We start from the raw sequence: 18,425 nt of genomic DNA, 5'->3' as shown, positions 1-18,425 counted from the left end.
CCATCCTGGCTTCCACTAGCACCCACGCTGCCGACACGGAAATGCAACTCATCCCCAAGATTCATGGCCACAGCCATTCTCAGATGAGCCACAGCAACCTCAAGTACAATGTGTCCCAAAGCAAACTCATTATCCTCCACTCTAATCTGTTCTTCTCTGCTCCCAGGTCAGGACAGAATTTAATTCCATCAATGACTGCTTCTCTCTTTGCTCTTTTTTCTCAGGCAGGTAAATCACCAAGTAAGTCTGTCTTCTGAACTGAATACCAGTCAAATTCAATTGCCTCTGTCTGAGTTCACAGTCAGTAGTACCTGCAGCCACCACCATCTCTTGCCTAGATACTGAACAGGCTAAGTGGTGTGCCTGTTTCCTCTTCTTCCAGACTACTTTTCACACCGCAGTCAAAGTGGCCCTTCTAATATGCAAATCAAAGCATGTTCTGTCATGGGCACTGTTTATTCAGCTATGAATCTCTAGTATTTAGCACACAGTACACAAGGCACATGATCCATAAATGCTTATAGAGTAAAACAAATTGTTGAAATGTCTAGTAGTCCTACACTTGAACATACAAAACCAAAGATATAAATTTCACGGACTAACAAACATTATAAAATGTGTGAAAAGCCCAGTTTGACAACCAAAAAGTAACACCAAATTTAAACGATTTATATAATCTTAGTCTTAAAATAACTCAAGAAGTTTACTTTAAACTCTTGCTCTACTTCCCCCTTCCACATAATTTTCAACTTCCGAAAAGAATCAAAATAAGTCTAAACATTCAACATTTACTTACGTGCAAAGAATTGACTGGTCCTCGCGATCTATAAAACAGAGCAAAACAAAAAGAGAGTGACCATTTGCCTGGTTTTATAATATTTGATATAATAAAGTTGCATTAATAGCCTATACAATATTAGCAACTCTCCTCTCAAGCTAAGTTAAATCCTTCTGTTCCAATTAGTCCTAATTCTAATCAAATTCATTCATTATCACCTATTATGGTTCCAGATTCTCTGGAGGCGGGTCACAAACTGACCCAACTTACCCCACACCTCTTGGTCTAGACCACTTGATCAACCTTGATCCTCAAACCCCGCTGTCTATCAAATTCAAATGGGGAGTTTTATAAAAATGTTACTTCTTGGAGTTCCAGCCTGGATAAATCATTTTCAGGGAGGTAGGAACTGAAAATCCCTCCATAACACCCAAAGATCCTGAGGCCTGCCTTTCTGGATAGCTTCAAGAATAATCATGACCTGAGAGGAACCATTATTAGTCTGATCTTAAAGGGAAAAAAGGTCTCAAAAACTGAATGGAGAAGGTTGAAGGATGAACATCTATCTTAACTGTTGTCTAAGTTAAAATGTTACACAGACCAACTATAACAAAGGAACAAATAACGATAAAATCAAACTTGGTTTTACAGTTAATTAATGTAGAAAACATTAATGTTTTAAAATGATTTCATCATTTAAGGATTCAGCTAAAGTTTTCAAATGAAAAGGTGAAATCCAAATTAACATTTAGCTTGAAGACAAAATTACCAGCATAGGATGTATGATTTCTAATCACCTACAAGAATTATTATATCCATATTTTACAAACAAGGGAATATTCCTCAGGAAGGGCAGGAAATCCTCTTAAGTCACACAGCTACTAAGGGGCAAGGATGCTGTGATGAGAATCCAGGCCTGTCTGCTGGAGCACCTGCGTCCTTAACATGACTGAACAAGTCTGCCATAGCGCCAAAAAGTACTGCAGTCACAGGGCCTGGCCCAGGTAGCTGTTCCGCACTCCCTTCTGCACTGCTAAATGCCATCAGGTTCCCAATAAGGATTTCATTGTAGTTCCAGCAAAAATAACTCATGAGAGAGAAACAGTCCGTTCACTATGTCATACTCTTTTTTATACACTATTAGTGAAATAAACTAATCTATTCATATATTCTGTTTAAACTGAGTTGAACAAAGAGCGTATTAATGTCCTGACTGAGGTTTAATTTAGTTGTTCTATTAAATATATACTTCTTATCTTTAATTACACATAATTATACACATATATGGGGTACAACGTGACATTTCAATACACATATGCAATGTGTGAAGATCATCAGATCAGGGTAACTAGCATATTCATCAACTCAGATATTTATCATTTCTTTGTAATTTGGAACATTAAAAATCTTGTCTTACCAGCTATTCTGAAATACACAATTAATAGTTGTCAACCATAGTTACCCTACTGTGCCAAAGATTAAAAGTTATCCTCCGATGTGGGGAAAAAGGTACACTCATACATTGCTGGTGGGGCTGCAAATTAGTGCAGCCACTCTGGAAAGCAGTGTGAAGATTCCTTAGAAAACTTGGAATGGACCCACCATTTGACCCAGCTATCCCACTCCTTGGCCTATACCCAAAGGACTTAAAATTAGCATACTACAGAGATACAGTCACATCAATGTTCATAGCTGCTCAATTCACAATAGCCAGACTGTGGAACCAACCTAGATGCCCTTCAATTGATGAATGGATAAAGAAACTGTGGTATATATATATACAATGGAATATTACTCAGCCATAAAGAATAATAAAATTATGGCATTTGCAGGCAAATGGATGAAATTGGAGAATACCATGCTAAGTGAGATAAGCCAATCTCAAAAAACGAAAGGACGAATGATCTCGCTGATAAGTGGATGATGACACATAATGGGGGGTTGGAGGGGGGCAAGAATGTAGGAAGGAGGGACTGTATAGAGGGAAAAGAGGGGTGGGAGGGGGGAGGGGGAGGAAAAAATAACAGAATGAATCAAACATCATTACCCTATGTAAATGTATGATTACACAAATGGCATGCTGTTACTTCATGTACAAACAGAAACAACATGTATCCCATTTGTTTACAATAAAAATAAATTTAAAAAAAAACAAAAGTTATCCTCCGGACTAGGGTTATGGCAGTGGTAGAGCACTTGCCTAGGATGGATGAGGCCCTGGGTTTGATTCTCAGCACCACATAAAAAAAACCAAACAAACAAATAAATAATATAAATAAATGTTAAATTCTTTTTTTTTTAAAATTATCCTCCTATCCAACTGTAGCCCTGTATCCATTAACTATTCTCTATCATTCCTCTCCCCCTAATTTAATTCCCCCTTTTTTTTGGTGGGAAGAGTTGAAAATTGAACCCAGGGGCACTTTATCACTAAGCTACACCCCCAATCCTTTATTTTATTTTAAAATTTTGAGACAGGGTCATACTAAGTTGCTGAGGCTGTTCTTAAACTTGTGATCCTCCTGCCTGAGGCTCCCGAGTCACTGGGATTACAGGCATCTGCCACTGTGCCTGCACCTCTAATTTAATTCTTTTTTTTTTTTTAATTTTTTTTTGTTTATTTATTTTTAACGATTACATAGGGTAATGATGTTTATTTTTTTTTCCCCTTCCCCCCCACCCCTCCCACCCCTCTTTTCCCTCTACACAGTCCTTCTTTCCTTCATTCTTACCGCTCTCCTTAGCCTAACTCTAAACCTAACCCTAAACCTAATGCTAACCCCTCCCAACCCCCATTATATGTCCTCATCCGCTTAGCTCAGAACCACTGGGTTATCCCTTGTTCTGCTGCCACAGGCAACGTTTGCAGTAAAGGGTCAATATTTGCCTCTATTCATTTACTCTCCCAGAGATTCCAACTTGCTCTTCCTAGATCCACAACCACTCAGATACCTCCTTTGGGTCTCTACCTTCTCAGACACTCTCAGGTTCCTCATCTTTTAAGAAAAATTTGTAATTAGACAAACAGTACTGCAACTGAGATCCTGCAGTACTGTCTTGAGACCCAAGACTGTCTTATTTCTTTATTCCCAGCATTACCAGCTTTAATGGGTGCTCGCTAGCTTTAATAAAGGTCTACTGGGAGAAATCCAGTGATGGGTACCATGCTGGGCACTGGCAACACGATGGGAACTGCAATCTGGTGTTCTAGTTCCAGCCCTGCCAGCTCTGTATCTATTAATGAGTATTTATTCCTTGTTGGGTTTTCATGTATAAAAAACATGATTTTACCAAGTCTTTGGCTAAATAACTTTCATAAGAGAAAGAGCCCATGTACTATGTTGTATTCTTTATACACTATTAGTAAAATTAACTGATCTATTTTTAAACGGAGCCATACAAAGAGCATATTAATATTCTGACCCTGAAGTTTGAACCTTCCTGTGTGAATTTCAGACCCTCACACTCCTGGTCTGAGCAATTTCTATAGAACTCCATTACACTGGGTGATTTTTCTGAACTGGTTTGCACATTAAAGAAATCAAAACACCAGGCTAGGGGTGTGGCTGAGTGATTAAGCACTGGGTTCCATTCCATCCCAAGAAATCAAAACACACAAAAATTACCCCAAATTACATGCCCCTCTAATTCATTCAGAACAGCTGTCCTTCTGCATCTGTAATGCCACTATGTTGTCTGGAAAACCAAAAACAACAAAAACTAATTTTTTCTTTGCAGTACTAGAGACTGAACCAGGTCCTTATGCCTGCTAGACAAACGCTCAAACACCACGCTACCCCCAGCCCCATCATCTGAAACTTGAGACACAACAATCTGCCCTTCAAATCTGCTCCACACTTCATTCCCCCATGTTGCCTGTCACTTCCACCATCACCACCACCACCAGAGAAAATCCCTCTCTTTTGGTCAGACCTATCTAGCTAACTTTGGACATCACTTTATCAGTTCAATAAGGTGTGGGTTTAACAACCTCCAAGACTCTCTCCAATGTGTTTATACTCTTCCCCCTCTTGCTTCAATGAATCCTTTCCATCCTTCCAGGAGGAACTGAAACACTACAACAGTTTATAAGTCTTTGAAGTCTAAAACCCTATAAATGTAATTGGACTCAACCTTAAAGTGATATTTAAGTGGAAAAATTTTACTTTCAAAAGAGAAGTTAGTCTTCTAAAGAGTACAGATTCATTTGATAGTTCAGTATTTTCCAAAGCTCCTTCCAAAAATCATATAAGGAGGTACTCAAAAAATCCATGTTGAATTAAGTCATATTTTCGACAGTGATCTCAGCTTCTACCTTTAAAGACCAGGAAAGAGCAAATTAAGCCCAAATATTTCTGTTCAGAACAGAAAACAATGCAAAGGAAAACAGAAGAAAGAAAAACAAAAATCAATGAAATAAAATGTTGATTCTTTGAGAAGACTGATATTGATAAATCTCCGGACAAACTGATCAGGAAAAAGGAGAAAAAGACACACATACCAGTATCTCAAATAAGAAAGGGATTAGCACAAGATCCCACAGATATTAAAAGAATAATAAGGAAATAAGAGGAACGACTTTAGGTCAAAATATTTGACAACTAAGATGAAAGGAATAATTCCTTTAAAAGATACAAATTACTGTCAGGAGTCATGCTTATACTCAAGAGGATCATAAGTTCCAGGCCAGCCTGGAAAACCTAGCAAGACCCGACTCAAAATTTTAAAAATATATACAGGGCTGGGCTGGGGATATAGCTCAGTTGGTAGAGTGCTTGCCTTGCAAACACAAGGCCCTGGGTTCAAGTCCCTAGCACCGCAAAAAAAAAAAAAAAAAAAAAAAAAAGATATACAGGGCTAAGGACGTAACTCAGAGAAGTATAGCTCTCCCTGGGTTCAATCCCCAGTACGGGTGAGGGCAGAGGGAGGTACACACACAAAAAAAAAAATTACTAAAGCTCACACAAGAGGAAACAGTCACCTGAACAGACCCATCTCCACCAAAAAAAAAATCAAATCTATAATTAAGAACCTTTCCATAAAGGAAACATAGCTTCACTGGTAAATTCTATTAAATAGTTAAGGAAAAAATAACAATGACTCTCTACAAATTCTTTAAAAAACTGAATAAGAAACATTTAATTATTCAGAGATAAGCCTTGTACTGATGCTAAAACGGTTAAAAAAAGACATTATAATAGAAAAAAATAATATCTCTCATAAATAAAGGCACAAAAGTTCTTCCCCCTTCCCATTTTTGTAAACCCAAACCCAGTAATGATATTTTTCTTTTTTTATTGTGCATAATGATATATAATAGTGGAATCTGTTATATTCTCATGCCTGCACACAATATAACAATACAATTTGGTCAATTTCATTTCCTCCTTTTTCCTTCTCCTCCTCCACCCCCATGATCCGCTCCTTCTACTCTACTACAGGTTTCCTTTCTATTTTCATGAAATTCCCACCATCCCCCACAACACACAATTTTTTCCCCCTTTTTTCTAACTTCCACATGAAAAAAAATATAACCCCTGACCTTGTGAGTTTGGTTTATTCTGCATAACATAATGTTTTCAAGGTCCATCCACATTCCTGCAAATGACATAATTTCATTCTTCTTCATGGTTAAATGAAATTTCATTTTGTGTGTGTTTATATGTGTGTGTTTATATATATATAGCTATCTATCTATCTATATATATATATCTCACATTTCCTTTATCCATTCATCCACTGATGGACACTTATGGTATAGCTGGGTCATATAGTGGTGGTTCCTTGCCTAGTTTTTTGAGGAACCTCTGTACTGACTTCCATAATGGTTGTACTCATTTACAATCCAAAGGCACAAAAATTCTTAACAACATGTTAGCAACCCAAATCTAGCAAGTGGTATTTATCCTGAAAACAAAAGACTAGTTTAACATCCCAAAAGTAAATCATCTAATTCACCTTATCCACAAAGGAAGAAAAACCATGGGGGTCACTAAATAGATATAGATGTTGACAAAACTAAACACCATTCATGATTTAAAAAAAAAAAAAAAAAAACCTCAGCAAACAAGGACTACAAGGGAACTTCAACCCATTGAAGGGTATCTTAAAATAAAAAAGAAAAGAAACAGAACTACAACTAATATCAGCTTTAATGGTGAAAAACTGAATGTTGTACCTCTAAGAACAGGACCAAAACCATGGTGTCTATTCTTAGCATTCATATTTAACATAGCCAAACAAGGAAAGAAATTAAAGGCACAGATTGGGAAGGAGAATAATAAAATAACAATGAACAATGTATCTATTTGAGGAGAAATAAGTGTCTAGACATAAAATTGCAAAGAATCTGCCAAAAAAATAAAAAAACAAAACCAAAAACATCAAACCAAAAAACAGAACAAAACAAACAAAAAAAAGCCTCTTCCAGAATAAGTTAGTTTAATGAGGTCTCTCTCTCTCTCACACACACACGAATCAACATACATCTTTAAAATCCCACTTCCATACATTAATAGTGAACAACTGGAAATTGAAATTTCACAAGTTCCATTTAAAACTAAAAACATACTTAATCATACTAAGGTATATGGTATACTTATTTATCCAACAAAACGTGCACGATTTGTACGCTAAAAGCAATTAGAAAACATGAAAGGAAACAAAGGAGATCTGTATTCACAGAGAGACAAACCATATTCATGAATGAGAGAATTCAATATTGTTGTCAATTCTGCCCCAATAGATCTATAGATCCAATGCAATCCAATCAAAACATCAGCAGGATTTTTGGGAAAGGAAATTGACAAGCTGACATCTAAAATTTGTATGTAAGAAAAGACAAAAAGGAACTAAAATAGACAAAACAATTTTTAAAAATAATAGAAGACTCACACTATTTGATTTTAAGATTTACTACAAAGCTATTGTTATGTCAGGCAGTATAATATTGATAGAAGACATACAGATCAAAGGAACCTAGAATAGACTTCTGGTGGTTTTCAAAAAAGGTACAAAGGCAATTCATTGGAGAAATAAATAATGTTCTCAACAAGCAGTGATAGAACAATTGGCTAGTCATATGCAAAAAGCTCAACCTCAATTCATACAATCCTTGTACATATAAAAATTAAAATAGATCACAGACTTGAAGAAAAAACTGAAAATCACTTACGTAATAAATGATATGTATCTGGAAAGGATAAGAGTTGTCAAAACTGAACAATAAGAAAATAAACTATCCAATTAAAAAAAAAAAGAAAAAGATATAGCCATCACTGAAGATACAGAGATGCCAAACAAACACATCAAAAGATGTATTAGGGAAATGCAATTTCAAAACACAATGAGAAACCACAACAGAACTATTCAGAGACACTACAATTTAACTGACAATACCAAATGCTAACAAGGATTTGAACAACTGGAACCCATCCCTTGATGGTAGGAATGCAAACTGGCACAGCTACTTTGGAGAATAGTTTGGTAATTTCTTACAAATTTAAACAGAAACCTACCCATATGACCCAGTGATCCTAGGTCTAGGTAAAAGCCCCAGGCAAAATTAAAACTTTACAGACATACAATCTAATTGTCAAAATCTGTAAAGGATCGAAATGTCTTTCGGATGGTGAGTGAATGAATAAACTCTAAACATGCAACTCAACATTTTAAAAATGAGTGAACTAGTGGTGAATGATCTTCACTACAGTAATCTAGTCTGATGCCACACTCAAAGGGCTAAATTGTGACATTTGGAAAATAGCAAAACTGCAGTGTTTATTCCTAGCATTTATTAATTTGGAACTAAAGGATAATTAGCAGTACCTGAGAAAGCTACTGGTTTTTGTACATTTTAAACCATTGGTCTATGAAATCAGTGTCACTCCCTCCCTATTCCTTTTATTCTCCATGTCCTTACCATTTCTAGTTTTCTTCATGTCACTTATCCCTACTCAACACTATCTTTTATAAAATTGGTGCACTATAATTATGTATAATAGTGGAATTCATTATCAATACTATCTTTGTTTCCCCAAAGAAATAAAAGTTCCCTAACAGTGTCAGTAGAAAGGTTTTACCGCATTTTAGCTTCACAGGGTGAGGAGTGATATTTCCTGTTGTCTATATTTCTATACTAAAAGATTCAATCCATATCAGATCTAAGACAACTATAATTCATTGCAAAATATTCCTTTTCCTGACATAAAATAATGCTCTGCGTTTCTGTTTTTGCTTTTAAGTTTACTTTGGATAGGTGCTTTCTTTTTATATGCAAGTAGCTAAGGTATGTGTGTCCATCCTTAATCTCTTATTATTTTGCTACTTTAAGATCTTTCTTGTAAATGGTATATGATTATATTAGACTGTCTCTTATTAATAGGGTATTAAAAGTACTTAACATTTGTTATTGTCATTGCTATATCTGGTGTCATGGTTACTGCCTTTCTAAAGCATTCCTTGATATTTCTTTCTGGGGAAAGTTGTTTTCCTTCCTTTTATTTTTCCTAATGTAGGAAACTTGTATTCAGTTTCACAATTAAAAATTTAAAAAAAATACATTTTCATATAAATATACATTCTGATGCACATCAATCCTATTCTTAAGATGCTTATTCTTAAAAGAGCAGGATGTAGGCCTATCACACTAGGGGAGTGCTCAGCACATCAGCCATCTTTTCAACATGGCTGCTCAGCACCCGCTACATGGAGGAGTCATCCTTTGCGTCATCACTGACGGTTACAATAGTTGGATGTTCTCAGTGTTTCTCAGGAAGCTATTAGAGGTTATCCTTCATCCAAAATAATGGCATATGAGATCTGTAGATTAGGAAATATAACCAAGGGAAAAAAGAAAGGGAATTTTTAGGGATAGGTGAAGGTAAGTCCAAAGAGCAACGAGCACAGACTGGAGAAGGGCAAAGGGCTCCAGGAAGTGTCTCAGAGCAATGAAAGACTGAGAAATTATGTGATGTGCTTCTGTGCTTTGGAAGAAGGCGTGTAGTTCTGTCAAATTAATGTAGTTAATTGCAAAACTGTCCTGTTCCCTAAATGGGAAAATTACTAACCCCGTGGAAAACAGTGAATTATCTAAGAAAGGAAATGTGATCATAGGACAAATAATTTGAATACTGACTACTAAAATACAAAGACATATTGATTTAACTTCTATCGGGAAGACAAAGGGGGAGGGTTTAGATAAAACTAAAAACTCTTCTTTCATAATAGGGACCTACAGATAATACTAGAAGTACAAAAAGAAAGAATGGCATAAGCTTGTTACATACAAATATGTACATAAAGAATAAAAAACAGGGCTGGGGAGATAGCTCAGCTGGTAGAGCACCTGCCTCGCAAGCACAAGGCCCTGAGTTTAATCTCCAGTACCACAAAAAAAAATAAATAAAAAAATAAAAAATAAAAAAGAATAAAAAACAGATAAGATGTGATTTCTCTAAAAAGGGAACACAGAATGGGCAGGGATAGAATGGGCAGGAGAACAGGTATCTCCTGTTTTTTTCAATAAGGTAGTAATAAACCTTACTCTACTGTGTATTCACTGTTTCTTTTTTTTGGAGGGGCAGTACTGCGGATTGAACTCAGGGGCAATCGACCACTGAGCCACATCCCCAACCTATTTTTGTATTTTATTTAGAGACAGGATCTCACTGAGTTGCTTAGCACCTCACTTTTGCTAAGGCTGGCTTTGAACTTACGATTCTCCTGCCCCGGCCTCCCAAGCTGATAGGATTACCAGTGTGCACCAATGCACCAGCTCATTGTTTCTTAAAAGTGCCTTCATATACTACTTTTTTTTCAGTTGTAGATGAACACAATATCTTTATTTTATTTATTTTTTAATGTGATGCTGAGAATTGAACCCAGTGCCTCTCACACATGCTAGGCAAGTGCTCTACCACTGAGCCACAATCCCAGCACCATATATTACTTTAATAAAAAGTAAAAATCAATTTAAACACTCAAATTTCTTTGACAAATTCTGATCTTGACTATATATTCTTCATTTTCTAGTGGTCTTAATCTATTTAGATACCACAGTAATCACCCTTAAGATGAGGCAGACTTTACCTCTAAAACTGGGCCTCAGGTCTACATGTAAAGGTAGATCTTTAACAATCTCTTCAAGTTCTCTGAAGGGCATTGTTCTGGTTAAGTTTATTTCTAATCAATTTTGTCTGTTTCTGGTGCTGTATAACCTTTGTCATTCCTGATAGTTCTCTGTCCTGGTCACACTTGCCAGATACTTGACTATTTTATGGTTTTTTCATGGAACCAGCTTTCAGTTGTACTAATGGTTCTCTGAAAGTATGCACTTTGTTCAAATCCATTAATGTCTTTACAAGTTTTTCCTTTTGTTTTGGTTCATTTTATTGCTGTACTTTCAAAGAACATTTTTTTTTCTTTGTGAAAGGTCACACAGAAAAGTTCACAAGACAATATTGCCACTCAATGAATTATCATAAAGTTATCTATTATCTACCTTGCAGAGATACAAATGATCCCTAAAGCCCAGGAAATAATGCCAAGAGTTAATAAATGGGACAGCATCAAATTAGAAAGCTTCTGCACAGCAAAGAAAACAATTAGGAATGTGAAGAGAGAACCTACAGAATGGGAGAAAATCTTTACTAGCTACTCTTCTGATAGAGGATTAAAATCTAGAATGTATAAAGAACTCAAACGTTACACCAAAAAAATCAAATAGTAAATGGGCAATTAATTAAATGGGCAAATGAATTAAATATACACTTCTCAAAAAATGGAATACAAATGGCCAACAGATACATGAAAAAATGTTCAACATCATTAGCAGTCAGGGAAATGCAAATCAAAAGTACACTGAGACTTCATCTCACACCAGTCAGGACAGTCATCAAGAATGCAAATAAAAATAAATGCTAGAGAGGATGTGGAGAAAAAGGAATATTTTTACACTATTGGTGGGACTGTAAATTAGTACAACCGATATGGAAATCAGTACGGAAGCTCCTCAAAAGACAGGCATGGAAGCACTGTATGACCCAGCTATACCATGTCTCAGTATATCCGGAATTAAAGTCATCATACTACATGCATATCCATGTTTATAGCAGCATAATTCACAACAGCCAAACTATGGAATCAGTCAAGGTGTCCATCAATGGAAGAAGGGATAAAGAAAATGTAGTATATATACACAATGGAGTTTTATTCAGCCACAAGGAAAATGAAATTATGTCTTTTGCAGGAAAATGGATGGAACTAGAGACCATCACGTTAAGCTAAGTAAGTCAAACTCAGAAGGTTAAGGGTTGTATGTTTTCTCTTATTTGCGGAAGCTAGAGAGGAAAAAGGAAAAGGAAGGTGAGTGTGGATCTCCTAAAAATCAAAGGGAGATCAGTAAAGGAAAGGGACAAATGGGTGGAAGGTGGGGAGGGAGGGGGGAAATGCTGGGGAGTTGACAATGTCCAAATTAAATTGTTATTAGTGTGCACATACAAATATGTAACAACAAAGTCCATCAATATGTACAATTATATAAATGTACATTATATAAATTGCACCAATAAAAAAATGTGGAAAAAGAAGGAAAAATGAGGAAAGACTAGTAAATTTAATGCTCATGGTAGGAGTCTATAAAGAGAGAGACAGATACAGTCATATCTCATAACGATCAGAACTATGAGATTCCCAAGAAGTTTGGGAGATATGTGATCAACATCAGAGGTGAAGGAGTTGGCAAGAGTGGCCTTGGATAGGCTTGTATTTGATGAGTTCTTGCGAGTTTTGCTATTAATTATTCACCTTTATGGCTTTTTTGGTGAAAAAAAGAAATCGAAACTCATGTAACAGATTTTTAGAGATTAACAACAAAATAACACATAAAAAATTTAGTTGTGACAAAAGTCACTTTAAGAGTGGCCTTTGATAGGAGTGGACAGGAGCAGATGGTCTGTAAATATGATTTGGAAAGCTGCAGCAGTTCCCTCTGGTAGCTTCTAATTTCTCTGTGGAATGGAAAACAAGTCACCAGCTAGGTAGTGAGAGGCATGTGGGGACCCAGAGATCTCAAGTGTGCAGAGGTCTGAAATAGTCATTGCGGAGAGTAGGACAATCGTCTCAGTATGGAAACAAGGTAGAACTGACAAGAACAGTGTTAAGAGTGGAATCAGGATTCAAGGTCATGAAATTATAGCAGTGTGGATCTGGTTGATTGGGTGAATGTAACTCCAGAAGCATCCACAACCCAAGTATGCATTAAAAGAGACAAACACCTTGATTCATCCAGCATGAAAATTCTGTCAAACAGGTATAACAAAAGAACAACGGGACAAGGGGGATTAGTATGTGCACAGAAGATGGCTGAAATGGTAAGATATGAATCTAAACTAAATGAGGAAAAAAGTGAAAGTGGTATTATTTAAATACAGGGGAAAGTAGAACTAACTGATGGGGGATCCACATGGAGGTAAAGAATACATTTAGGGGGACTTCATCACTGAACCTTAAATATGGAAGGACATTGTAATAGAATTTCTGAAACACACTTGAAAAATCAGGTAAGACCAAAAGACAGAATCACTACAGAAATTGGTCGCATAAGTGAGAAAAGAAGATTAAGGACCTAGAGATTAAGAGATTGGATTAGTTATAAAAAACTATGAAGTAACAGGTGTGCCAAGGCTTGAGGCAGAGAAAACAATGGGTCAGGAGCCAGCATCATCAAGGAGAGGAGCCAAAAAGAAAGCTGAAGGTGATGAGGACAGGTGGAAAGGTAGAGCTTTTTCATGGAAACAAAGGAGAAAAGGCTTAGCAGGTACATGGTAGGTAAAGACACAACCTCCATCTCCCAAGGCATTGGATTTGAAAGATGGGGCAATTTTCACTGTGGATGCTCAAACTGCATCCTCAGGGAAAAGGCAAGTTTCAGCTAAAGGATAAAGGAAAAACATTCAGGGCAGGGGTTGTGGTACAGTAGTAAAGCACTCTGGCATTTATGAGGCACTGGGTTCAATTTTTAACACTGCATCTAAATAAATAAAATAAAGGTCCACTGACAACTTAAAAAAAAAAAAAAGGGAAAACATTCAATGAAGACACTGAACATATAGGGAACTTTTTACATTTGAGACTGGGAGTACTTAAGGCTAAAGTGAATGTAATAAAAAATGAGCATAACAGAAATGCAAACATGATTGGCAATAAAACAGAGCAAGGAGATACACTGAATTTCATTCAAGACTTCAGGAAGATGGTAGACTCTCAGGTCTCACACATTCTCGGTGGCCTAAAACGGTGGCCCCAGCAGTTATACTGCCCTATCACGGTGGATAGCAGTGCTGGGTGCCTGGTACTGAAGGAAGCTGGCTGGGGTGGAAAGTTGTGGTAAGGCATCAGGAGCAAAGAAGAACCATGCAGGGTGAGGCTGAACTGTGAGCAGTCTCAGGTGACCTTCAATGATAATGTACAGGGCAGAGGCCTCGGTGTTACTGCATTCACTTTCTAACATGCAAGACTGAGAATGAGAAGTCTGATACTAACGATTCCCTTTCCATCTAGATCACCTTATTCTGACTATCTGCCAAGCTATGTAAGACTAGGCACACAGGACCTCTTTTCAATATTCCAGTCTGGCCCTTTTCAATCTGAAGACCTGAGTCTTTTTTTCAGTTCAAGGGAACTTTTTAAAAAACATCACCTCTTTGACAGAAAGTAGATTTCTGAAAGTCTATAGCTACACTACATTACTCTGTTACTTTTTACTCTGCATTCTAACCTTCTGATTTGTTGCTTTTATTTCCAATTGGGCCTGTTCTGTTGTTTCATGCTTTGACTGAATGTGTGATTTTTTGCAGTCAAGTTCATGTCTAAGAACTCTGCTTCCATTCACTCATTCAACAAATACTTATTGAGCAACTACCATGCCCTAAGCACACTCTCCATTTTCTTGGTACTGTATCCCTTAGAATCCAAACTTTTTTTTTTTTAATTTTTTAAAATATTTTTTACAGACTGCATTTTGATTCATTATACACAAATGGGGTTTATCATTCCGTTTCTATGGTTGTACACGATGTAGATTCATACCACTTGTGTAATCATACACATACATAGGGTAATGATGTCTGTCTCATTCCACCATTTTTCATACCCCACTCCCTCTTATTTCCTTCTACATAATCTAAAGTTCCTCCATTCTTCTCTCATCCCCCACCCCCACCAGATGCCCTTCAACAGATGAATGGATAAAGAAACTGTGGTATATATGTACAACGAAATATTATTCAACCATAAAGAAGAATAATATTATGGCATTTGCAAATAAATGGAAGGATTTGGAGAATATCATGCTAAGTGAAATAAGTCAATCCCCAAAACCAAAGGCTGAATGTTTTCCCTGATAAGTAAATGATGATAGAATCCAAACTTAAGAAAAATTAAGCTCTCTTTTTTTAGTTGTCTTGTTTTGCTTTCCCCCTTTGTGATAGGGGGATGCATTAAAAAACAAATCTTTCAATATTTTATCAACACATTTGAAGATGTAGGATGCATGCCCCCAAATCTGTATATGACATGGGACTGGGAGGGATGATATATATATGATAGAAGGAAACAGAATTTTAAAAGATCTTGACAGCTTGAATAGGGAACTGAATCTAACATAATAGTTGAGAGGGGCCATATGCCCTAAATTCTCCACATGGGTCCCTCACAAGCAGTTGATCCTTTTCATAGGTCCAGGGACAGTGAATCATCCACTCACAGTGGTAACTGAAGGTCTACTTGGTTGGCACTGGAGGTTGGTGTGAGCTCCCTCTACAATCATAAATGCTACTGTTGGACTCCCCTTGCAGGTACTCCACCCTATTGTGTTCTTTAGAACACATCAGCAAGCAATCCCTTCCTAATATGATGGCATACAAGAGATTTTGTTTTGTTCCTTACTTTCTGTATCTGTATTTTCCTTTTTTTTTTTTTTTTGGTCGTACTGGGAATTGAACTGAGGGCCTCCTACATGCTAGACAAGTATTCTACCACTGAACTACCACCTTAGCTCCTTTTAAAATTTTTAAATTTTGAGACAGGATCTTTTAAGTCACCTAGGTTGGCCTTAAACTTTCAATCTTTCCACCTCAGCCTCTCGAGTAGCTGGTATCAGATATGTGCCACCACATTGGGCAAACTTTTACATTTTATGTAATCGACTCATTCATTTTAACTGTCACGCAGAAGTTCATTATTGTAGATAAAAGTGTGTCACTTGCCTAGTTTTAAATCTTAGCTCACATTGTTGACTATCTAAATCTTCTTAGTCAAATTATTTAATTTCTTTGTGCCTCAGGAAAATAGGGATAGTATTTTTATTTATTTTATATGTCTGTCATTGTACATTAAGTAATACAAAAAAATACACATAAATATAATGTATATTACTATACCTGGTTCATAATAATTTTCAATAAATGTTCATCCTAGCATTAATAATGATAATATTAATAGTAACATGATATGCCAGTAGGTCACATCTTCCTTGTATCTTCCTCATTCTGTATATAAACAGCTGGTGTGGCAACCCAGTAATGGGATATAACAATTTATTCCTACTATTATGTTAGATTCGATTCCCCATTAACCTGATAAGAATTTTTAAAAATCTGTTCTTTTTCATCAAATATATTTATTATCCCCACTAGTTTCATGTTGCCCACATATTTCTTAAGGATGGTGGGAGGCAACCCACCATCCTTAAGTATATTGATAAAAATGTTGAAAAGAGCACACACCCTGTAGTACACATCCTGACAAACCTAGCCGACCTCAGTCACCAGCCTCAGTCACTCACTGGCACCTCAAGAGCAACTGCTCAGCATGGAGCCGGAGGATAACACAGGAGGCCATGGAATGACATGACAAGTTTTAGGAAGCCCAAAATAATGTTGTAAATGTATTCATGTTGTTCTTAGACCATTCTCTTAACATTAGATTTTTAGAAACTTTCTTGGAATGTACATGAAGTCCAGAGATCTAGAATTTCTTCCCATTTAAAAAAATCAGAATGATGTGTGAGAACGTGCCCCAGCCTTCTGGGAACTCCCTTCCCCATCATACTTCAAAGAGCAGTGGGTGGAAGCCTCACTTATGAGACTGTTTGTTTAGATGAGGAACCCAGGCTGACTCAGTAAAGTGAAGGAGGGTACTTTCTCCAGCTTCTTCTCACCTATAAAGCATTCTGTTACATTCTGGCTTTCCAAAAATATCCTTCCATAAGCCACTGTGTCTAAAGCCACAGACTCTTCAAATTTATATTTCATCCTGCTCCAAAAAAGAGCAATTGAAATCAACTAATTCAGCGTGATTTTTTTAAACTTTTCTTGTCTCTTTTTACATTCATTTGTGATCTTATTTTACCCAAAAAAGCATCCACCTTTCCTACTGCTCTTCCCTACTGGCTTTATTTTATTTTATTTTTTGCAGTGCTGAAATGGAACCCAGGTCCTTGTACATTGCTAGGCAAGTACTCTACCACTGAGCCACACCTCCAGTTCCATCCAACTGTTTTAAAATGTAACACAGCATTAATTACACTGGCTTGTGGTGGGGATCACATGTATGTAAGTACTAAATGCTTTTTAATATTAAAATTTACATGAAGTATTGTTTTGAGGCAACAAACATGCTTCCCAGCTTCCTAAAGAAAATGGCCACAATGTCTATTCTAAAGAACTCGTAATTTTTCTACACTACTTTAAAATTAAAAAAAAAAAGAAAGAATATTAAAAACTTCTGTAAACTAGATTGAGACATGAAAAAACACTAAATTAGATTTGGGAAATTCTGGGTGTTTCTTACTCTAATATTTCCAATTACCTTGAAGCATGCATCTGTAAGCAGATTCAGATATAGCATAGATGTGTGGCGGCATCTCATGACGTTTCTTCCCTCTGTACATTTCAATAATATTCTCAGAGTAAATTGGAAGGTTCTTGTAAGGATTTATGACTACACAGAAGAGTCCAGAATAAGTCTAGAATAAAAATAAAACACAGTGTTAGAAAATAAATAGGAAGCAAAACAAAACAAAACCCTGCATTTGTTAGTCAGCATCTAGTCAGGAGACAAAAACAACACAGCAATTTAATCTTTGGAAGTATATAAGTTATGGAATGCTCACCAATGTTCTTTCAGATTCCACGTTGCAACTAATCTTTGAGAAAATACAATTTGTCAAGTTTGGCTATGAAATCAAAGAAGAATATTCACAATTATCTGAAAAAGCTATTAAAATACTCCACTTTTTTCCAAACAAGTATCTGTGGAAGGCAGGATTTTCTTCAAAGGCTTCAACCAAAACAGCTTACTACACAAACTGAATGCAGAAACAGATATGAGAATCTAGCTGACTTTTGTTAAGATATTAAAGAGATACACAAAAATATAAGATTTTACTCTTCTGATTTTTTCTTTTGAAAGTGCAGTTTTTTCATAAAAAACTATTTAGGTTAACTCATTAAGAGTTTACTATTACTATTTTTAAATGAAATGATAAACATTTAAATTTTTGTTTTAATTTCTAACATGATAAACCTTAGGAAACGTAAACCATATAAACCAAAGCTCTTTGGGGTCCACAAAAATTTTAAAGAAT

At 36.2% G+C, this 18,425-nt stretch overlaps 1 protein-coding gene across 3 annotated transcripts in view; it reads right to left on the bottom strand.

Annotated features, from left to right (window-relative positions):
* Myh10 (myosin heavy chain 10) overlaps positions 1-18,425 on the bottom strand; it is a 141,136-nt gene that overhangs the window by 99,760 nt on the left and 22,951 nt on the right. For all 3 annotated transcript variants that reach the window (XM_047546634.1, XM_047546635.1, XM_047546636.1), the window contains exons 3-4: positions 17,648-17,804; positions 797-824 (exon numbers count right to left, since the gene is read on the bottom strand). In XM_047546634.1, coding sequence (XP_047402590.1) covers positions 797-824; positions 17,648-17,804 — 185 coding nt within the window. The remainder of the gene's footprint in view (positions 1-796; positions 825-17,647; positions 17,805-18,425) is intronic.

Source organism: Sciurus carolinensis, chromosome 3, assembly GCF_902686445.1.
Source record: "Sciurus carolinensis chromosome 3, mSciCar1.2, whole genome shotgun sequence".
NCBI lineage: Eukaryota > Metazoa > Chordata > Mammalia > Rodentia > Sciuridae > Sciurus > Sciurus carolinensis.
Note: the sequence above shows the minus strand (reverse complement) of the source record. Positions and strands in the feature narration are given on the sequence as shown.